Source organism: Nyctereutes procyonoides, unplaced genomic scaffold (genome assembly GCF_905146905.1).
Source record: "Nyctereutes procyonoides isolate TBG_1078 unplaced genomic scaffold, NYPRO_anot_genome, whole genome shotgun sequence".
Classification (NCBI taxonomy): domain Eukaryota; kingdom Metazoa; phylum Chordata; class Mammalia; order Carnivora; family Canidae; genus Nyctereutes; species Nyctereutes procyonoides.
This window is the reverse complement of record NW_026575024.1, coordinates 15,400,667-15,424,318: the sequence shown is the minus strand read 5'-3', so window position 1 is coordinate 15,424,318 and position 23,652 is coordinate 15,400,667. Positions and strand designations below refer to the sequence as shown.

Below are 23,652 nucleotides of genomic sequence, written 5' to 3'. Positions count from 1 at the left end.
CCATTGTTAACATAAAATAGCTTGCTCGGGGAGAGGGAGAGGGAGGGAGGGAGGGAGAGAGAGAGAGAGAGACGGAATCATTGAAAAAGAGAGACCCATAGACACAGAGAGCTGTACCTGGGAGCTCACACCTGGGAGTGCTCCTGTTTGAAATGATGGTTTCTGTTGCACATCACATGATGTAGGAGCAGAACGTGGCCAGCTGCTGGAAGGGGCAAACTCAGATCCCCTTTACTCCACCAGTCCCTTCCATGTGCTCTTTATTTAGGAAAATCCTATTAAATATTTAATACTATTCCAGGATTTTGTAACCTTTAGACATGGATGTATCTTTTTATAAATCTTATCTATATTCTTTTTTGTAACTAAACTTTTTAGATTTTGAGATAATTATTGGTTTACATACAGTTATAAGAAATAATTGTAGAGGTCCTTTGTACTCTGAGTTTCCGCACTGATGACGTCTTACAGAATTATAGTGCACTACCACAACCAGGATATGGACATTAATACATCAAGATAAAGAACACTTCCATCACCATAAGGAGCACTCCCGTTCGTTGGCTTTGATAGGCACACCCTCCACACCCCATTTCCTAACTCTTGGCAGCTAATCTCTTCTCCATTTGATGTGTCTCTTTTGGAGTTTAAAAAATCTTCAGGGAGTGATGTTTCAAATGAAGTCAGGAAATTTGATGTCCTCTTCTGGGGGCTCTCATTCCCCCAGATACTGCAGGACCAAGCACAGAGTCATCCTCACACATTGTGAAGAGATGTACTTATTCCAGATCCCCGTAGACGTTTTCCACTTTTAAAGTGCTGTTGTAATGATAAACTAACCACTCTAGGATTAGTTTAAACTGGTTTTCTGGCAGGAGTCCAGACCTTGTGATAAAATGCCATATGCCACCCGTCTCCTTATCTGTGGCGATTCTCTGTGCCCGCTTGGCCGATGAAGGCAGCCACTACCCAGAGGTTTCCTGCTGCAGGAGTGTCTAGCAGTGGTCCCATGAATTCACACTTTGTGTGAGCATTTTCAGAAACGGTGCTTCAGCTCCTGGGGTGAGAGCATGAGGTGAGGATTTCTGTACCCTTATGGAAGAAGGTACATGCTGTGCGTGTTCGCCCCATGTGCTCTTACCACCTCTCCTCCCATCTCAGTTTCATTCCCGTGTAAGAGGAAGACCTCACAGAAGGCCTAGTCTTCGCTCCCTGACTGCCGCCTTCCCTTCTCTGCGCTCTGGGCATGGGCCTGTTGAACAAGGCTGTGTGACTTGTAGCCCCGAGGGAGCTCAGTGTGAGATCGTAGCCGCTGCTGTGTGATAGGGTCCTTCACAGGAAGGGGATCCTCCCCGGCTGCTCCCAGAATAGTCCCTGGCAGCAGTATCCATCCCCTGGCTGTGGATCACACGTCGAGTCCTGGGCAGGTGGGGGGCCTGTGGGAACGAGAGCCAATTTGGCGGGGGCACATATGTGTTTACAGTTTGAATTAGTGAGATGGGTAGGAGTGTTCCAGTTCACCACAGAACATACCACTTCCTGTTTGCTGTTCCATAACTGGCCTTTTGAGCTTACTTGTATTTCCTGTGCCATCCCCTAAAAACTTTGGCTTTTGTGACCTCTGATTTAACAAGTCCCCAAATCATGGACGTTTAAAGATTTTTAAAATTTTTATTTATTCCTGAGAGACACAGAGAAAGAGGCAGAGACATAGGCAGAGGGAGAAGTAGGCTCCCTGCAGGGAGCCAGATGCAGGACTCGATCCCAGGACCCCAAGATCATGCCCTGAGCCAAAGTCAGATGCTTAACCGACTGAGCTACCCAGGTGCCCAAATCATGAACATTTAGGTGGCCTCCAGCTTTTTAATATTAAAAGTTGCTTTAATAAACATCTTTGCCTTATATACATGGCCTTAGAATTAATTCCTGCAAGTAGAATGCTTGGGCCAAACTGTTTATAAATTTTAAATTATGATACATATTGTCAGATTTCCCTGTTGTTTTTGGTGTTTGAAGTGCCAGTTTGTGTTATTTATGTAATTATTAATGGAATTCTTATGTTCTTTTTTAATTTCAAAGTAAGGTTTCAGGCCTTTTAACATACATGGTAAAGATGTTTTCCCAGTTTTTATTTTATTTTATTTTTTCTTTCTCCAAATGTTTATTTAAGTACCGGTTAGTTAACATACAGTGTAATACTAGTTTCAAGTGTCAAATTTAGGGACTCATCACTTCTGTACAGCATCTAGTGCTCATCACAAGTGCCCTCCTTAATCCCTGTCACCTATTTCCCCCATCTCCCACCCACCACCTCCCTAACCCTCAGTTTGTTCTCTATGGTTAAGTCTATTTCTTGGTTTGCCTCTCTTCCCCCCACCCCCCATGTTCATTTGTTTTGTTTCTTAAATTCCACATATGAGTGAAATCATATGGTATTTATCTTACTCTGACTTACTTTGCTTAGTATAGTGTACTCCAGCTCCATCCACGTGGCTACAAATGGCAAGATTTCAGGTTTTTTGATGGCTGTGTACTATTCCATTGTGTATATATATGTGTGTGTATGTGTATATATGTGTGTGTGTGTATAGTGTGTGTGTGTGTGTCTGTGTGTATACACACACATATTCCACCTCTTCTTCACTCATCAGTTGATGGACACTTGGGGCTTTTTCCATAACTTGGCTATTGTTGATAATGCTGCTATAAACTTTGGGGTGCATGTAAGAAAATCTGGATTTTCCCAGTTCTTAAAAACTTTGTGGGGATCCCAGGGTGGCGCAGCGGTTTGGCGCCTGCCTTTGGCCCAGGACGCGATCCTGGAGACCCGGGATCGAATCCCACGTCGGGCTCCCGGTGCATGGAGCCTGCTTCTCCCTCTGCCTGTGTCTCTGCCTCTCTCTCTCTCACTGTGTGCCTATCATAAATAAATAAAAAAAAATTTAAAAAAAAACTTTGTGGTATCTAACTGTTCAGATATTTAAATTCTTTGTGTATTTTGATTTAGCAGCTTTTCCTTTGTGGCTTCTGGAATTTTATGCCATGTTTGGAAGTTTCTCACATCCTAAGATTATAAAAATGTTAATTAATCCTTACTTTGTTTTAGAATGTGTACTTTTTTTCTTTCTCACTATTTATTGTCTGTAATCTGTGTGGATGTAAAGGATAAGGTAGCAGTCCACTTTTATGTTTTTCTAATCAGCTAGCCAATTTTCCTAACAACCAACAATTTTTAATATACATGGGGAATTGGGAATTACCAAATCTTGATGGCTTCTAGTATCTAAAAGTGGCTGTTTTTATAAGATAGAAATTTTCCATTTAAAACTCTGAGTTTCAGTTAAAACCTCTAGTAAGGAGCTGTGAACAGACCAAGAATATTGGTCTTGGCATTCACTTTAATGCATCTGAAATAGGCTGATTTTACAGAATTTGATCCAGAGTACTTCTATGTCTTGATGTTCTTTTGCCAAGCAAAATTGATTATTTCTAACCACAAGGGCTTCAGTGTTGGACTGAGAAAAGAGTCAGGGGGTCCTCCTGAACTGGTTGTAGGTTATATAATTTGGCATCAAGTATAATGCTTAAGTTTCTTTCTATTCTCTAGCCTCCAATGGTCAATGCCTCTTGTTGCTGAGGAGTGTCTTGGAGGGAAGGGCAATTTCAGATCCTGTTTTTTCAAGTCCTACTAATTGTATCTTTCAAATGCTTTTTTTTTTCCTTGGCAGTTTGATGACTAGATATCAGAAGTCTTTCTTTGACAGATAGTCCTAGCTTTCTCTTCTTGTACTGTGGAGTTTAGCTGTGGCTTGGATTTGTTGGGCTGGTATATTTCCCCCTACAGTGATGGGTTGCTCTGTCACATAGATTCTCCTTACAGCTTTCATTAGAGGTGCTTTCAGTAGTTTAAAATTTTATTTGACTATCTGACTATCTGGGCAGATTGCTCTTTTGTAATCCTATTCTCCTAAATTATTGTAATTTCTTTTAAAGTAGATTTTATCATTGATGCTTGTTTTTAGGTTCAGATTGCAGGCAGGGAGGCAGATTCTGTGATTATGATTGACAGGCAGTATACAGAGTTTTTGAAACCACCAGCGTCATTAGGCACCATATCCCATCTTTTGCACCTGTTATGTCACCCAGGTAACGCTGTTTCCATACCTGTCAAAAATGGATGAAAATCACACCTGTCTCTACTGTGGGACTGTTGTGAATATCATGCGAGATGATGTGCACAAAGCTTTTAGGACAGTACCTGGCCCACAGGAAGCACTTGATAAATGTTATTTTTCATCTTCTTTTGTAGTGTTGCTTTGCCCTCCTGAGATGGCAATGCTCTCCCCCCCCCCCTTAGTGTAAAAAGAATACATGCCTATTACAGCAAGTTTAGAAATTAAAGAAAAGCTCAGGGAAGAAAATTTCTCCTGTGGTTCTGTGACCCCTAACAAGAATCAGTTTACATTTTAACAGAGCTGCTTCTGGGTTTTTATACTTGTATATTGTTTTTCACAGCTGAGATTATACTGTATGGTAATATGGCATCTTGCTTTTTTTCTCAATATATCTTAAACTTTTCCACTTATCATTGAAAACATTTATAAAATTACCACTTTTTTATGACACTTTTGATGATCTCCCACATTGTATTCTTTTGATTGACTTAATTTTTCTCTTTTTATTTGGCGTTTGATATTTGGAACTTCTTTGATTGGAATTAGGTTGCGTTTAGGTCATTCTGCTTTACAAAGCCCGGTTTCTTGTTGTCAGTGACAGGTTTAGGAGTTGAGGCTTTGTGTTTGCATTTGTCATTTTGTCTGTTGAGTGTGTGATTTCAGGAAGCATTTGAAACAGGAGACCCTGTGCCCTCAGACTCTTTACTTTCTGTTTTGGAGTATCTCCATACTTGTTGGCTTTTTAATCTTTTTTTGGTGAGTTTCTTTTCATAATCCTGCACTGGAGGAAAGATAAATGGAGACCATCATTAGTACTGGGGTCTCCAAATCTACAGTGCTATGTGGATGCCCCAGAGGTAGCCAGGATAAACACCAGTTGCATGTTAATAGATCTTTACTGGGTAATCATACTGAGCAGTTTCTGGTAAGAAGACTATCCTAAATTGTTCTTGACAAAGTATACTATTTTTCTTTCAAGTTTCTTATTTTTCTTGTAAAGCTGGATTTAAAGTATGTTAAGGCTGAATTCATTTGTACTTGGGAATATAATGAGATCTTGTACTTTTTATTTTCAGAAAACCAGCCAAGAATAGCAGTCTAAAAAAGAAGTATGTATCCAGCATTGCCAGGGAAACCTGCTGTTTAGATATGCCTTCTGAGAAACCACATGGCAAATGAATGTCGCCTTTGTCTCAGGTCACAGCAGCCTGGTTCTGCTGGTGAATCACGCTGGCTGATTTGAGCTTAGTTTTAAAGTCAGTTATTGAAATGGCCCTGAAAGCAAGGTGGTTTGTGACCCCAGGTGGCTGCATAAATGGTATCAGCTGGTGTGAGCTTGACACTGTTTTTCCTTTCTTTTGTTTGGCTTGAGACCGCTTGATTTGTGCCTGCTTGGCAGCTTGGTCCTTTAAAGTTCGTTCTTCATGGCTGCTTGTTCTCTGCTGTTAAAATATAGGAGGATTTTTATCTCAATCACATGGTGAGCAGAGTGCAGACCGTGCATTTTGCAAGTTTGGTAGTGGTAGGATGATCAGTGAAAAGAAAGAATTTAGATTTAGGTGGCTGAGTGGAAGATCAGAAATGGATCCTAAGACCTGCATGTAGTGTCTTGGCACCAAGGTCCTGAGGTCCATTCCCTGTGGCTTCACTAGAAGCACAGGTGTCTTGAAGTCATTGTCTCTCAGTAAGCTGTTCCAGCACTGTCTCAGTCAGAGAAAGATGGGTTGTCAGAGCCAAAAGGGTCCTTACAGAGTACGTGTGCCAGCTCCTGCTGCATCTCCAACAAGAGGCACTGTCCAACGTTTTCTTGACCAGGTCTGGTCATTTCTGAGAAGAAGGAGGAATTCCACAGTGGAGAAGTAGTCCACCTCCAAAGCTCTGCTTGAAGATCTGTGTTTTTTTATTTTGCGCCAAAATTTGTCCCGGGATCTTCTACCCATGTGTTTATTTTGATTATTTCTCACGGAGACTTTTACAATCAGTTGGGATTATCGGACTTTTCCATTTTACAGGTAGAGAAAGCAAGAATAACCACTTGGTATTATGGTGACTTGACTTGAGTCCTTGCCAGTCTTCATGCTAAATCATTGTTACCAAGGCAAGCAAAGAAATCTTGGGTATTCTCTGTTATTCAATTTTGCTTTGATGGTAGCTTCGTGCTTTATTCTCTCTATAATTCAGACCTTGAGGGGAAAAGCACGTGACCAATAGTAGATAGTGGATGATATTCCATTAAGAGTACAGATGAGGGTCTGACAGAACCAGATTCAGTTTTGGTCTTTGCCCCTTGCTGACTGTGTAATGTCAAATTATGGAATTCTGCAAACCTCAAATTCCCCAACTATAGAACGGATTAATAATCATAGTTGTAGATTTATTTAAGATCAAATGAGATTATGAGAAGAGTGCTTAATGTAGTGACTAGCTAATAATAGTATTTTTTCTAACACTGGCTTAATTATTGTTACAGTTATTATTACTATTGTCATTGTACAACGAAGTCCTTAAATCCTGCATTCCACACCAGGCAGTACCAGCAGGGCTTCTGCTGGCCCCTCTTGACAAGGCATACTATTTGTCCTACCTCTCTTTATGCTTTCTTGGTTCACTGGGAAGAGCAGTGTTCTCATTCTAAGGAAGGGAGGTGGGTATGCAAACAATTATCTCTGGCCCCTGGAAGGTTCCCCATTCTTTCCTAGGAGGAAGTTCTGGGAAGTATCTCCGTGGTTGCGTTGGGGTCAGAACCTCAAATTCTGGGAATGAATGTGTTTGTCCTGCTTGTAGGGCAGCATCTTTGCACAGTAATTCATTGTTGCGTGTATTTGCAAAGATTGTTTCATCTTCTGTGGCTCTTTCATCTCAGTGTACCCGGTGAACAGTCCAGCTCCTCCCACTTTGTCCTTGTGGTCCAGATTTCTTAGTCTGTGGTCTTTATGGTTTTATTCTAGATAAATCTAGTCACTTTTTCCCCCCTAGAAACCTTGATTTCATCTAGGTTTTTTCATTCTTTGGCAAAGTTTTGGATGTTAAAATTTGTAGTATCTGTAATTCCAACTTGCTTTTCATTCCCAATATTTGTTTTTTCTTCCTTTTTAAGATTTTATTTATTCATGAGAGACACAGAAAGAAAGAGGCAGAGACATAGGCAGAGGGAGAAAGAAGCAGGCTCCATGCAGGGAGCCCAGTGTGGGACTCGATCCCAGGACTCCAGGATCACGCCCTGAGTGGAAGGCAGTCGTGCTTAACTACTGAGCCAGCCATGCGTCCCTCTTCTCCTTTTTTAAAAATTAATTTTATCGGAGATTTTCTCCTTTTTTGTAGTCATTTGAAAGAACCACCATATTTGGTTTAATCGTCTGTGCTGTTGGGCATTGGCTTTAGAATTCATGAATTTATGTTATCTTCTTTCTGTGAGTTTATTCTGGATGTTTTTCCTTCTTTAGTTGGACAGTTAAGTTTGTCAGTCGTTAATCATCTGTCTCTTCTAGTATATGCATGTAAGGTATAAAATTCCCTCTAAGTATTACTTTAAACACGTTCCACAGTTTTTGATATGTAGTTTTTTTTTGTTTTGTAAAGTCAGGATTATTGAGGCTTCATTTACATACCATAAAATTTGCCCCCTTTGTAGTGGACCATTTGATGAGTTTTGATAGATACAATTGTATAGACACCACCATAAAGAAGATCTAGAACATTTACATCACCCTGAAAGTTTCCTCATGCTCGGTTTTTGTCCTGATTGTCTCCTTTCTTACAGTACCAAATGAATGGAATCACACAGAATACTGCCTTCCGTGTTTGGTCTGTCAATTTAGCATACTGTTGTGAGGTTCATCTATGTTACTGTATATGGACTGGTTCCTTTTGATTACTGTGGAGTTTTCATTGTGTGGATAAACCACAATTTGTCTATTCCCCAGTAATACAGTTTTCAGTGGGAGCAAGTCGAGAGTATTTTAATTCTGCACTCGGGCTGTTAAATACTCAAGACTATTCTGCATTTGAGGTTGTCTGGGCATTTTTTACATTTAAATTTTTATTTGGGGTTTGGCATTTTGGAAGTTTTTCCATTAGTGGGCAAGCCTGCGCTCATGTGTACTCATTGCCGCCCTTCCCCCTGTAGCAGTCTGGGGCCAGTCAGGCGACAGAAGCCGCAAAGTAAGTTAACCAAGGGCAGTTTAATACAAGGAATGATTGCTTATGATGAAAGAGTAATTCTAAGGTCTAGGGAAACTTTGTGTGGTTCCCTAGGGCTCAGGGAGCATGCCCAAGGGAAACTTACGAAGAAAAAGTTTATATATATCTTATTAATCATGGTATATTACCACACACATCATGGTTCTCCCCCCTCATGATCATTCTAGATTGAAATTTTTGGTCAGACCTGAGGTTGGAGGCAGTTTCTTTCTTCATGGTGCTTGCTTATTATAGAAAACATTTAGGATAAAATTTTAGATTAAGTTTCATACCAGAAAATCTTAGTGTTATTTTGTTGTTTTTTAAAAGCTAAGTGTTTTTAACTCTGAGCTTAAATGAGCTAATACTGGGAATATGGTGATCATCCTTTTTGAACCACAAATCTAGGACACATGGTCTTTACAAAGAGTTTTTTCTGGTTTGTGAATTTATACACATGTGAAAAGTATTACCATGGCATACATTAAAGCACATTTGATTATCCATACCCAATTAAATACTTGTTGAAAAGAATAAAGGGCCATCTCAAAATACCAAGAACATATACATATTAATGCTTTTATAGAATAAGGAATAAAGCCATCTTTTGTAGACAGTCGTAAATCAGAAAAATACACATTTTTATTTAGTAGTTATGTGGTTTTGCCAGAATTGAAAGTGTCGTGTGTGTGCATGCGTGCGCGCGCACACACACACACACACACACACCCATCCCTACCCCTCTAACCTTATTTATATTTCTGATACTGCAGGGGGTTCAGGTCTCCAAGACTTGATGGCCATTACAGAAGGATTGTGACATGCTTTGCAGATAGAACTAGTCTGCCTTTGTTGTAGAATTCTTTTTTTCTTGAGGGATATTGAGAGAATATTTCTTTTTGGGTATTTAGGTTGCAAATCTCTGACACTTCATTACATGGGAGTACTCGGCAGTAGGGCTTACAGAGTTTTATATACTTTCCAGAAATTGAGCACTGTTCACTTACAAGTCTTCCCGCATCAGAAAGCCCAAAATGTAAAAATTCAGGCCTACAAGTAGCTTCCTCAGAGAGCTTTGGTGCATTCTCAACCAGTTTTCCATAAACGTTTTGTTCTTTTGGTGTATTTAAATTGGATCTTTTTTAGTCTGAGATACCATTTAAGACTGCCTGTATTAAATGAAGTGAGATCAATTTGTATTTTAGCTTTCATTTTGCTTGGGATTCTTTGGGCTTCTTTCATTTGGCAAGATGAGAGAGGAAGGCTTGGCCTTTTTGTTATCTTGGAAATTTCCAGCCCAAGGAAGTGTACAGAGGCACAGCTTGCAGGGAGTCTTAGGTGACCAGCTAGCTCTTTTCCTGAATTATTAAGCTACATTAAAACAGGAGCTTGGCACAGTTTGTGTTTTAGGTTTTCATACCTTTTGAAAGATTAATATCCTCACAAGAATGATGATAGGTTGGATGTCTCCCATTACTGCTTTCAGATATCAGGAGCATCACATTCTGCTCTATTCTTATACTCCACCTTCTTTAGACATTTACCATTATTCTAGATTAGGTGTTTAGTAACCTCCTGAAAGTTTTCCTCTTGCACTTTAGTTTCCTTCAGTGTGAAATTTATAAACTAATGTAGAGCTGCTCTTAAAATAGAATTTTTCTTAAAGAGTATCATTAGCAACAAAGACGAGTGAATTTTTGTGTCCATTTTCCCTTGTAACTTTATTTTATTTTTATTTATTTATTTATTTATTTATTTATTTATTTATTTATAGCTTTATTTTAATCATGACACTGGATGTGCTATTCATTTTGATTTTGGCATGCATGGGTCAGTTTGTAGTGTTTGACATAGCCTTATTTAACAAACTTATATTATACTTTTAGGTTTATTTATTGATGACATATTTCCAAAGCTTCTTGAGGGAACCGAATAAAAAGTCAGTATAGTTTTCAAATAAAGATTAGGGATATGTTTCTTTATTAAATATTTATTGAGAACCTTTTTCTGCTGGCCTGACTCTCTGAAAATATATTAGATGTAGTTTGTGCTCTTAAATAGCTCCCACTTTAGGGAAAGGAAAAGGTAGTTGGCAAGAGGGAAGAGTGAGAGCTTGGACTGGATTGGAAGGTTAAATGGGCATTCCCTTAACTGAAGACAGGATTATATTCAGCGGACACATCGAGGTGTGAAAAAATACAGTGCCTGAAGGAATTCTGAGTAGCTATTAGTAATATGAGATGAACTCATAAATGCTTTTGTTTACTTAACCTAATTTTATCAATCCTCTGTATTTCAAATGCAATAGATATTTGAAACAAGATCTGCATGTCATTTAAAAATATTCGACAATTCAGACTTTGTCCTAAATTAGAGTGAGTGCTCCTTCTTTGCACTATAAATGCATGTTTTTAAAAAGGCAAGGCCTTTCTCTCAGAGACTGACCATGAGGATTCTTTCTTGCTTCCTTGACACAAGATTGTCTAAGGCTTTGCCATTAGACATACTACAGCACATAGCTTAACTCCACCGTTTACTTACTGAGCAAATTCCTGTATTTCTCTAAGTCTCAGTTTCCACCTCGCTAAAAGGGGATACTACTACTTATTTTGTGGACTGTTCTGAAAATTACAGAAATAATGCATGTAAAGTGCTGAGTACATAGCACTCAATTAAAGCATCCCTGATTACTGTTAGCAATCATGAGTCACTTAATAACACCATAGACTGTAGCTTGTTTTCAGGATTTGCCGACCTCACTTTGCTCCACGTCTAGTGTACAGGGATCCTGCTGTATGCTTTCTGCCCCCCGCACACACACACACACCTTTACTCACCCCCACCTCTATCATCCCTGCTCCTGCCCCAGCCAGGCCTGGCACATGTGTCTGACACTGAACAGGTACTCCCTACATCTTTATAATTAAATATATAATGGTAGGGAGCAGCAATGCAGTGCCTATTAAGAGCCATTATTCTTCGGTATTTGGGGTATGAAAGCTCCTTATGAGTTCTTGCTGTGGAAAGCCAGAGGCATGATGGTAGGGGAGAAAAGCTGGGGTTGGTCAAAACTTACTGTTATAAAACTCTCAGAACAAAAAAAACAACAAAAGCAGGAGCATTGTGATTTTCAGGGTAAGTTGTGAAAGTTCATGGCAGAACAGAATTGGAGTAAATCTAAGCATGCAAAAGTACTACCTCAGAAATTAATTTTGTCATGTAAATTGAAGGATGATTTTTGATAAATCACAAAAACCTAATAATATGTAAATATAAACTTTATGAACTTTGTATTATAGTGAAACCCCATTATTTAAAAAAAACACTTTTGCTTTTTGTTCTTTTGTTTATACCATATATTAGAGTGCATCCTGCACACCCACAAATACGCACATGTGCCCTGCACTGCGCCCTGTGGGCGGGAGGCTCCCTGGATGCAGCCATCAGGTTGTTTGAAGCTAGTCTCCTGAGCCATGTCAAAGCTTGTGTCATTACATCAGGGGCCTGTGTGGAGTCAGATTTCTTTGTTTTACCCAGGCTTAAGGTCCAGTCCTTCTGGTAAATATCTTAAATACATGCAGCCATGTTTTCTTTGGTTGGAATTCTGGTGAACAGTTCCGTGGATTGAGAACGTGGAAGTTCTGATAACAATTCCATGGGTTGATCCCATGAAAGTAATCATAAACTCAAAGTGGGATCGAAATAAGCATTAATACTAGGTTTTTGCATTAGAAAGATTTTACAAGGGGCTGATGGAAGCATGATTTGGCATGACCATAATTTGAATCAGAGGAAATTTCCCACAAGATTCATTTAAGCAGCAAGATCTTTTGAAATTGAGTGGCCTAGTACTTACTTCACCTGCAAGAGTTGATATATGATTGTCAGCTTGCTTGCTTCTCTGCTTGGCTACCTTCTCACTCATCTGCTAAGAGATTACCGCATCACCTGAGCATCTGACTAACTCCCCTCTCCCTGGTCTAGAATCCACATGCCTAGATAGAGACAGATTCACATCAGTGGAACTAAAGCAACACCTTAGATGCTTTTGACTGACCTTAGTACATTTTCCCTATTGCACTTTTGCTGACCTTCTAGTGGCTAGTGTTGAAGTTATGGAATGACATTTTAGTGGCATTGTTCAGCTCTCTCAAGCTTCCCCGTCGTCTTGCTAAATTCTAAAGGTGTGTTCTTTCCTCATTCTGGGTGACTATAAAAACATCACCTGTGACAGGGCATCAGCCTGACTCACCTGTCTAGAATGGATGATGTGTTTGAGAGACTGGTTGTAATAATGGATGCAGAATTATGAATGCGCAAGTATAGTGTGTACAGATTTGAGGCTTGTCCTTAAAAGCTTTGTCAAGTCTCTCTGATGGTTTTTGGGGGACATTGCATAACGCTATTAGTGCAATAGACTTCTGAGGTGAGTTTCTAGCAACAGAGGAGCAGAACTTTGAACCCTGTACCTTGGCTATGGGCCAGACCCGTTTGTTCATTGTGGGCCTTGTGTTTAGTGCATCTTGACTCCGCTCATGCATGATAGGCTAATTGTCACTCTAATGCCCATGAGTTACTTCTTGTAATGAAACTTCAGCTGGATCTTCCCACTTGTTCTCCAGGCTGCTTGACGCAATGTAATTCGGAATTTCAGAGTTATCGTGGCTATTTGAGAAGAAACCAGTTCCCATTAGCCTTCTGTATTCATATATTCATAATGCTGGGAATCCATAATGCTAGGAATCTGAGGATTGTGCTGTGGTCTGGCCCAGAGGAAACAAGCCAGATTCATCTTATTTTGGGTTTCTCACACAGAGTTCACCAGAGGCCCCTCTGCATTTGTGGTATGTGTCCTACACCATATTGTGAGCCCATCAGGCTCAGCTCCTACAGCAGCAGCTGTATTACTTAAACATTATATTAACATTTATGTTACTTAAACATTTTCCCAAAAAGAATTTAAGGTGGTAGCTCCCACTGAACCACGTTCCTTTTGGTGTGCACCAGACACTATGTTATAGACTTTACCAGCACCTCTGGATGTCACAACTTCCCCTGTTGGATAAATCCTGTTGTCCTCCATTGAAAAATGAGGAAAGTGAGGCAAGGTGACTTGCCCAAGGGAAGAGCCCCCAAGAGCAGAGCTACAGTGGGACCCAGGTCCATGTGACTCAGAGCCAGCGCTCTTGCCTAAAACCTTGCTGTTTCTCCAACACATACTGCCTTTTACATTCATGTTGCCCAGTGGAGCTCCTGGCCCAGGTGAGTGGCTGGGAAAGTTGGTTGATTCCATCTGAATACTGTTTGGTAGCCTTGAATTGGGTCACTGCCCCTCAGCTGCAGTGCCTGGCACATAGAGGGCCTTGTGTAGGTTTACTGGAGGAAAGACAACAAAGTAGACAGTACCATCCCCATTTTACAGATGGGGAAACCTGATCACAGAGAGGTCAGGAGACTTGCCTGAAGTCACCATTATTGCCCGCAGTGGCACTTTTGAATGCGAGGGCCATCTGATACGTGTAATACCAGCCAGATTCGTGATTCTTCCCATCTTCCTGTGTTTATCACTAACACAGGCCTATTTCCAGAAACCCTTGGGGATGGGGGTTACAGTCTTTTCCAGTTCCTTGCTGTATCACTTTGGGCAAGTTACTTGCTCACTCTTATCATTGTTGACTTCACTTGTAAAGGGAGGACAGGAATAATATCTACCTTCCAGATGAGTTGATTTTTGCAGACACCTGCTTCACTCAGTGCCAGACACATGGCACACACGCCAGTAATGAACATCTTGCCTCCATGTCTAAGTGTAGCATCTCATAGTGAGACAGCATTGTATCCGGCTGAAGTTCAGGCTGAAAAAGTGCCCACTTTCCAGAGACCACAGCCTTGCAGAGAAATCTCACCTGCACTGCACATACATTGTTGCCTTTGCTTGCTCAGACATTGGACAGACATCAGACAGGGCGAAAGGTAACAGCGAGTGGAGTCAAGGCGTGTTGTTAGATAGTAGTGAATGCGTACAGCCACACAGCATCTGTACTGTCAGATTCAGAGCCCATCCCTGTCCATGTACTCAAGACTGATGTGTTGATTAGCATCCAAGTGGTTGGAGGATTCTAAATAACCATGGTTAAGAGGCTTATTTTAGTTTCTCCTCCCTTCTGTGACCTCTCCCGGGAAGAGAGCAAAAAAATCCCTGTGCTTGGTCTGTTCTCTTCAGCATAACCCAACTTCATTAAGGATTAGCCTGTGACTCGGGGCTTGGCATGTTGTCTTGCCCAGAAGGATCATGTCTTCTTTTGATCATCTTATTCTTTCCAGAGCAATAGTTCTTTTTTATTGGAATAAAAAATTAAAATGGACATGCCCGTCAGAGATGACTAAGCCATGGTTGGAGACTTGCTTCTTATCAGTCAGTATCAAACACAGAAGTGGGAATCAAGGGAGCAGAGACTTCCTTCAATTTCAAAAGAATGTTGAGAGGAATAGAAGCCCTCTGAGGGCAGAACTCACTCCCTGTTCCACCCTGGGTCCCCACAGCACCTTGCCTGGAGCCCTGTTGCATATGGTGGCGCTCGGGAAGCTAGAAGTATCAGTGGCTTCCATTGTTATTTGACTGGAAACAAAGGGCAATTTATTCATTCCTTCAACCAGTATGATTTGCAGTGTAGTGAACAAGACCAAGTAACCTCCCTCATAGAACTTTCGTCCCAGTAAGAGACACAAGTAAAAGAAGGAAATAAATGAGGGGCTGAGATAGAGAACTCGACATGTCAGGGAGGCAACCTTTTGAGGGAAGATGCTCAGGGAAGGCTTGCTCAATTCTCTGAGGAGTTGCCCTCTGAGCTAAGGCCTAAAACATAAGGAAGAAAGGGGGACGAGCCATCCAGGCAGATCAGTAACTGTGTAGCCCTTGAGACCAGAAAAAGTGTGGCTTGTCTGAGAATTTGAAGTTAAGGGTGGCTAGAAAGTGTGAGCAGAGGGGAGAGTGGTGGGTGATGACGTCCAAGGAGACAGTGGGGCTAGAGATGGGGGGGCCCTTGTAGCCCTGGTGTGCTGTTGGATACCTGTAGTGCTGGTGTGCACTTTGATTCCAAGTGCAACAGGAAACATGGTGGGGGGGTGCGATCTAGTTAATTTCTGCATTTTTACTTATGCTTGTGGCTATGAAATGCAGGTGGCCTGGATTGAGTTAGAGATGAGATTGAAGGACGGGATATGGGCAGGGATCGCTGAGGGGAGGGAAGGGTCAGGGATGATTTTGTGCACCTGGCAGGAGGGTGCTATATCACTCCCAAGATGGGGAAGACTGGGTTTAGGAGTGAGGGTGGGCTGGGACTCGAGAGTTTTCTTTTGGTTGGATTAAGGTGCCGGATTTCCCTGAGCCGATCTGGGACTGAAATATAAAGTAGGATCTGCCCTGGATGTGGGAACATGGAGTTGCGAGGAGAATGCTGGTCTAGAGTTGTCCCCGTGGGTATCACAGTATAGAGAGGACGTGTAAATGCTAGGGGACTGTCCTGCAGCTGCTGCCAGCAGCTCGAGCTCCACTGGGGGAGTGTTTGCTCCTCTAGAATGCTGGCTGCAGCAGAACTGGAGAACCACAGTTACTCTACTGTGAGATACCCACCCGAAATTTATTTATGCCACCAAGGACCAGGAAGGTGAGATGCTACTTTTGGCGCCACAAAACCATTCTGTGAGCTCGTTTTCAGAAAAATCCATATCTGGGGTGTGACTGAGGCATTAGCAGTGACTGGCTGGCTGTGTTCTAATGGGTCAGGTGTAACTTAAGCCCAAGGCCTGAGGGCAAGGAAATCAGTGTGAAGGTGGTGGAGAGCAAGCAAGGGTGCCTGGTGCCTCCAGATTAGATCAAGGGCAGAAGGACTGCAGAGAAATTGGAAACCTAGAAGCCTTGACCGGAGACAGGCAGCAATTACTTTGTGAGGGTTTTGCTGTGAGAAAAACAAGAACGAGGATGTAGAAGCAGTCTCGTCAGACTTGAGGAATGACAAGAAACACTCGAGTAGCTTGAATGATGGTGATTGAGTCGCTCACGACTGTGAACTTTTAACCGGTGATGCTGGTGCTCATGATCTATGGGTCCTCCAGAGAGAAACACTGAGTCTAACAAGACTTGAGGTCATCTCGGCAGCCTTCTCTTCCAAGTGGGGAAACAGAGGCCTAGGGGGCAGGGGGGTTTGTCTGAAGCCAGGGCCACTCCCCCAACTTTGATGTCTTCATCCCACAGTTGATGTTTCATCCTGATGGATGATGAAGAGCAAGTCCCCCAATTCCCGCCTCCCCTTCCTCCACTGTGCTTTTTCTTCCCTGTCTCCTGTCACCCTCTCACAGAAGAGCAATCCTCTGGTTTACGGTGTTCATTCTCAGGTCTCTGTCTCGCCTCACTGAAATGTAAGCTTCACAAAGGCAGTGATTTGGGGTTTGGGGTTTTTTCACTGAAGTATCCTGTGTGCCCTGGACAGTGTCTGGCCCCTGGTAGTTGTTCAGGGGGGGGGATGGATGGATGGATGGATGGATGGATGGATGGATGGATGGATAGTATTTTTGTTTGGCTATAAATAAATTAATGGATGCTGTGGGAAAATGCCAATCCTAAGGCATTGTTAGCCCAAAATAGAGTAGAATATTTTCTCTTTTACTTGTTTGATTCTGGCTTAGATCAGGGGTTACAGGAACAATTTGTTTATGGGAAATTAATTACAGACTTTTCAAAATATTAATAATAACTAGTGTTAATAACAGCAGCAGTAGCAGTTATTAATAACTGTGGTGATAACTGTAATTTATGGAATGTTTACTGTCCGTGAAAGGCATGCCATTCTGTGCTACAGACGTCACACCCATTAACTCATCTGATCCTCATGAGAGCCCAAGAATGGTGGAACTGGGGTCTCATCTCCTGAGGAGGAGGCTCAGAGGTGTAGTCACTTGTCTAGGGTTGAACAGCCACTGTGGATGAACGATCTGGAATCCTAAAGATTAATACCCCAACTACCAGTAACACTTGGTATTAGGTTTGGGGCAGTTTCTTTTTGGAGAAGAAACTGAAAAGGCCAAAAATGAGGCAAGCATTGCTCTTTGGAGAGTCCCGGGACCCAGAACACCCTCCAGCTGGTCTGAAACCACAGGCTGGAAACGAGATGTGGTTTTACCAATGCAGCTTTCCAGCATCCCCCCACTCTCGGCTCTACATTCTCACATCACAAAGAGCCTTTCGTCTTGAACTGTTACGCTTTTCTTGCTTCTCAGACCACCTCCCTGAAGCAGGCCAAGGCAAATTCCTGTGGCGACAGGTCACTAAACCATTCCTGGGGAGGCCACTGTAGCCCCTCACACTTGGTCACACCCCACCCTGGAAAGGAAGGGTGGACAGAAAGAGGCTCCTTCACCTCCTTCATATACCACTTCCCTGTGGGGGCCTCAGGAAGGGGCTGAGGGACATGGTGATTCCATAAATCTCTCTGAAGACTTGAGTAAGCCTTTGAGTTCTTGGAACACTGCACCTATTAAACTGGTTATAAGCTCACAGAATTAATCACCACCCATTGTGAATAATGTGGGCTTTCATTCCCACCCGTGCCAGCCAGAACTGGGCTTGCTTGGATTCAGTGATACTCCATACATACAGCAGTGAAACCACATGCTCCACAGCTGCAGACACAGGTTGAACATGAATAACACTTATGGGCCCCGGTAAAGAGAGAGGGTTGTAACATACACTGCATTCTTAAGCACCAGGCACTGTGCCAGTATCTTTACAGCCATGATATCATTTAATTCTAATAATAAGCATGATGAGGCATGGCTGTCCCATTTCTGAAGGTGAGGATGGGTGAGAGATAGGTGACTTGCCTGAGTCTCAGAGCATTGCAAGAGGCAGAGCCATGTTTTAACTACAGATTTAGTTGGTTCTCAAACCTGGGCTTTGCTACTCTGCTCTTCTGTGGTACCAGGTATGAGCATGAACTTTGGAGCTTCACTGTCTGGATTTGAATATTGATTTTGCCACTTACTAACCACGAGACACTGGGCAAGTTACTTTACCACCCTCTTCCTTGGCTCGTTTATCTGTAACATGGGGATAATAATAATATATGCAAATCATAGGGTTGTTACAAGAATTAAATGAACAGACGTATGTAGAGCACCAAGTGGCACATAGAAAGCACTATGTTAGCACTAGCATTCACTACTAGTTTATATATCACGTCCTCTTGTACCCTGTGGATGATGGACCCTTAATCTCCGAGGTTTCTAACTATCCCTTCCACGGCTTGCATCTCTATTCTCAAGACACTTGTGTAGGTAATCCATATGAAGCACTTCAAGAGGTGCCTGGTGTATGATTCCCGATAAGTGTTAATGATGATCAGTATGGCAGTGCCCAAGACACTGGGGGTAGGGGTGCGTGGAGAGGGGTAGCATCTGATCCTCAGTGAGCAGCCACTCTCCCTGGTACAGTATCTAGACAGAGACACAGTCACCATCCAGAGGCTCATCTTATGGGGGAGACAAGAACTAGGGCAAGGATTATTTTGCGTACACCAAGTGGCTGTTATTTTAATGCCCTAACAATGCATCAATATGTAATTCATTGAAAAGTTAGAGAGATGAAAGTATTACTAGTTAAGTTCTTGGTTATGGCAGAGTAAATTGAAGAGATTAGCACTAGAACTTGTCCAGGGATAAATCGTCTCCAGAGAGCTTGGGGCACGCTGTGAATGAATTATCACTCTCTGGCTACGGCCACCCCAGACTGGGTCCGAGCACAGAGCCTTCCCTTCTGGGTGCCCGGACAGGCTGGGCTTCCCGGCTCTGCGCTGACCTGGGCTTTGTCATGACCGTACTTTCCCCTTCTTCTAGCTTAAAAGTTGGACAGTGGAGGACCTTCAGAAGAGGCTCCTGGCCCTTGACCCCATGATGGAGCAAGAGATTGAAGAGATCCGGCAAAAGTACCAGTCCAAGAGGCAGCCGATCCTGGACGCCATCGAGGCTAAGAAGCGGCGGCAGCAGAACTTTTGAGGGAGGCCCGGCCAGGAGGCCCGCCCGCACAGCAGGCCTCTGGTGAACTCGGGCTGCTCGCCACTCGGCTTGTTGGCCAACACATCTGCCCCATTGTTTCCCCACAGCACCTTCACCTTCGCGAACTCAGGACGTGCGCCAGTGGGAAGGGCTGCCTGCCATCAGCGTGCCGCCTCGTGTATGGATTTAAATTGGTCAGTTATGTTTTTCAAAGGATTCATATCGGCGCTTTTAAACTCAGAGTTTTAAACCCCAGGAACCAGAGACTCTAGGATGAGTGATAGCTGGGAAAGTGTTACATGTCTTGTCTTTCTTCTCCCAATAGCTTTCAAAGGTTCTTTCTGGAAGACTTTTTAAAAATATATAAATATGCACATATATATAAATTATAACTGGATTCCCCACTGAGTGTGGTGGCATCTCTGTACAGGTACAGTTTTAAACAGTTGGCCTCTTTTCTGTAAGATTATGGTACTGTGGGACACGAGGGCAGGGGCTCCGGGAGGCTCTTGGGGTCACTCAGCGACCAAGAACCAACCTCACTCTTTTGCAGGGCTGCATTTAAAAATTTGGTTTGGGCCAGTTCTTCCCCATGGATTCAGCCTTGTGTGGGTCATCTCTGGCTTCTGGAGCTATGGACCATGTCCAAGGAAAAGCCTTGAGAGTTTGTGTATACTTCTCAAGTCCCAGGAGAAGTCTGGTATCCTCTTTGCAAACTGCCCCTTGTGGCTTCAATGCCTTTCACCCATCTGCACTCTCCCAACCGCCTGCAGTCACAGCACAGATACTGCCCAGTGCCTTAAGAGGAGACATGACCCAGTGTGGGGATGGGCCTGCCAGGACCTCTCCACAAACACGGGGCTGTGTGCAGTCCGCAGAAGAAGTGTTTTCAGAGTTCTCATTGTTCATGCGAAGATCGCACAGGGACATTTTGCTCCACATTCCTTACAGACAGGGGTAGAGGGCATTGCTTTTGTGATCATTTTCCAGTATGTGACTATTTTCTTTTTTTATTTTACTGCTGAGGGGTCTGGAAAGGACACAAATATCAGACTAAGATCTGTTCTCCAGGAGGCTCCATCCAGCCCCGCAGAATGCCAGAGCTGGAAGGGACCACAGGCATCATCAGACCTGACCAAGCCTCAGAGAGGGGAAGTGACAGAGTGTCAAAATCACAAAGCAAATTGAAGCAAGAGCTGGGACTGGACCAGAACTCCTCACTCCTGGGCCGCTGATCCAAGCATTCCCTTCCCCGAAGAGAGAAAGCTCTGCCATTTGGGTTAAGTAGTCCCAGGGGACCCTACCAAGGGAAACTTGCTCTTGTCTGGTCTCCTCAGTGGAGACCCCCTAGGGAAGCCAGGTTCAGGTTTGGCTGGTCCACAAGCTCTGCAGCCTTGGCCGGACAGCAGACCACACCACGCGGGCAACCTAGGGCCACAGGCAGATCAGAGGGTTGAACCATCCGTCTGTGGCACTGGCTCATGGCCACATGTCATGTAGTCCACAGCAAATAGAAGACAGGAAAGGCAGATGTCTGCTTATTTTTTAATAATAAGGATCTGTAAGGATAATGTAATTTGACTCCATAAGGATAGTGTAATTTAACTCCATAATTGCTTTTGCTTCCCAAAACTGGGAATCAATGGAGTGGCAGGGAACGTCCCTCTTCTCTGGCCAGATTCTGTTCTTTGCAATAAAAGCAAGTTTTAAAAAGTGTAAGAGGCAGTGGTTGGTCTGCAGGGTTTGGCCAGTTAGGCAGTTATGTGGCAGATAGAACAGAAGACAGTTGGAAGATCCCACTGGAATAACCAATGGCAGCTAGCATGTGTCGACCACTGAGTATATGCCAGGCACTGAGCTAGGTGGGCTTTTTATATATGTCAGATCCAAACTTCACAAGAACTCCTAAGTTAAGTACTTTATCTCCATTTCATAGATGAAGAAATCAGTTCAGAGAGAGAAAGACCATGTATTTCCCAAGGCAATACAGCTAGTAAGTGACAGAGTCAGGACTCATAGCATCACCACATGGGACCAAGTATTTACTGACTTAAAAGGAAGATCACAAGTCTTTAAAATGAAGGGACCACCTTTTCTTGCACAGAATAAATAACTCCAGCTGGCATTTTTAGGTTGGGAAACGGCCGAGTTAGTAATCAAGTGTGACAGCCAAGTGAGTGTCACCAACCTCAGCATGGAGCGTGCTTTCCACCACACCATATACTGTGCTCGCGAACAGGCCTGCCTCAACCTCTTTCATTTTAGAAAGGACTTTGCACTTGGCCAGACAGCAGGGGAATTGCCCATTTCTTCCTTCCTAAGCTAGATCCAAGTTAAAGAAGGTTTTGGTTTTTCCCCATAAATATTCTTGGGTCCTGAATCTTGATCCGGAGTTTATTTTGTTCTAGCAAAGGACACTGCTCACCAGTCTAGCTAGACAAAGCCCTCAGGCCAAAAGTCAATTTCTTTGGACCAGGTCCATTTCCTGACAAGGTGCACCATTTCCTGGTGACAGAAAGGCAACAGGGCAAGTCCTAGTTGTTTTCCCCTTGAATGCTAACTCCAGCATAGGTCAGTGTGCTTTCTTTGAGCCCTGAGTGTTGGCATCTGTGACTGAAGCTCCCAGGGAATGCTGTTCCCCTCCCCTCATCTGTTCTCTCTTTTTAAGAAATAATGACCCACACCTAATTGTATCTTTAAAAAAAAAAAATCTCAAATTCTCTAAGAATATCTTGATTGCTTCCTCATCAGTAATTTTGAAGCAGATTTCCCTTTCTTTTTCCTTTGTCCCTTCTCCCAACCACCAACTGGATGGATAGATGGATGAATGAATGTTTGGCTGGCTGGCTGGCTAGCTACCTAGGACCAATAGTCAGAAGCAACTTAAGAGCTGTAGCCTTGACCCTTTGAGACTACTGTGTATTCTGATCCAGGAAACATTGAGCACCTGCCAAATTCCAGAGGTTTATTATACCATTCAAATTTCAGTAGCTCTTACCAATTTCAGGAATGAGAGAGGTGACATCATTATAGCTCCTACAGATATTAAAGGACTATGGAAAAGGTCTTGAACAACTATGCTAATAAATTCAACAATTTAAATAAAATGAACAAATTCCCTTTAAGATACAAAACACCAAAGCTCATTCAGTAGATAATCTGAATAGCACTGTATCTATTAAAACTTAATAGTTCTGGGAGATATAGGTATTATTGTCCTCATTTTACAGATAAGGAAACTGAGGCTCAGAGGGATAAAGTCTGTTGCTCAAGGCCATGCAACTAAAATATGGTGGAGCTCGGATTCAAATGCAGGTCTTCTGATTCTTATTCCAGTGCCCTTTCCAGCATACCACGTTGCCTCTAAGAATTGGAGCTCCTCAGCCTCCCATCCCATCCTTTCTTACACACTATGTGTTTCCATCAGGATTGTATTCATTGTATTTGGACTCTGTTCTTTTTTGTGTCTAGAGAAAAAAAAAAATCTCTTCCACCAGCTTGCACTCGAACCAACTTGGAAAAAGCTTAAATGCTGTTGCTGATGTACAACTTAAAAATGTGAAGTTTGTAGCTTTAACTTTTTGTAATAAAAACTAATAACACTGGCTTAAGTGCTGACTTGAAATGCTATTTTATAAAGTTTGGATGTAAATAATCAATCGAGGTCAGCAGTTTGTATATGTAGGAGATATGGCTTCCTCCCTGCACCCCCCATTTTTTTAATTTGAGGTGCTTCCTGTGTGTTTTTATGTTAGAATTGTTCTCCCTCCTTCCTACATGTGGTCACCTTTGTTTTAAATAAACTGTTCTTTGGAACCCAAGACTTTCTTCTTTTTAAAAATGAGATCCTCCCTCTATAGCCTGGATAATCATGTTGTGAAGCTCTGTGATACTGACTTTGTGGTGTGTTAATTCTGGAATCCAAAGCTGGGGGAGAAAGGGATAGGATAGGGAGAAAACTTTTGCTGATGCCTCCTGTGTGCCAGGTACTGAGCTGATTGTCAGGGACATAAAGATGAACCAGACATGGTTCTTGCAGACCAGGTGGGGAGCCGGTCAAGCACCTTTGGGAGAAGGAAGTCCATGGGCCATGGACACAGGAGGAGGAGTGACCATCAACCCTGCTGGCATGTCCCACAAAGCTTTGCTGGAGGAGGGAATACATCCTGAACTTAAAGATGAGTGCAGGAGGCTCAGGTCTGGAGAGGGCAAGAAGTGACAGCATGAGCAGCCTATTGCAGAGGGTCCA

The 23,652-nt window shown here is 42.7% G+C and overlaps 1 protein-coding gene across 1 annotated transcript in view; it reads left to right on the top strand.

Moving 5' to 3' along the window:
• The window catches only part of STK4 (serine/threonine kinase 4), a 91,843-nt gene extending 68,619 nt beyond the window's left edge, over nt 1-23,224 (top strand). The window contains exon 11 of the mRNA XM_055303569.1: nt 19,245-23,224. Within this exon, the coding sequence (XP_055159544.1) occupies nt 19,245-19,403 (159 nt within the window). The 3' untranslated portion in view covers nt 19,404-23,224. The remainder of the gene's footprint in view (nt 1-19,244) is intronic.
• Nucleotides 23,225-23,652: the final 428 nt, after the last annotated feature.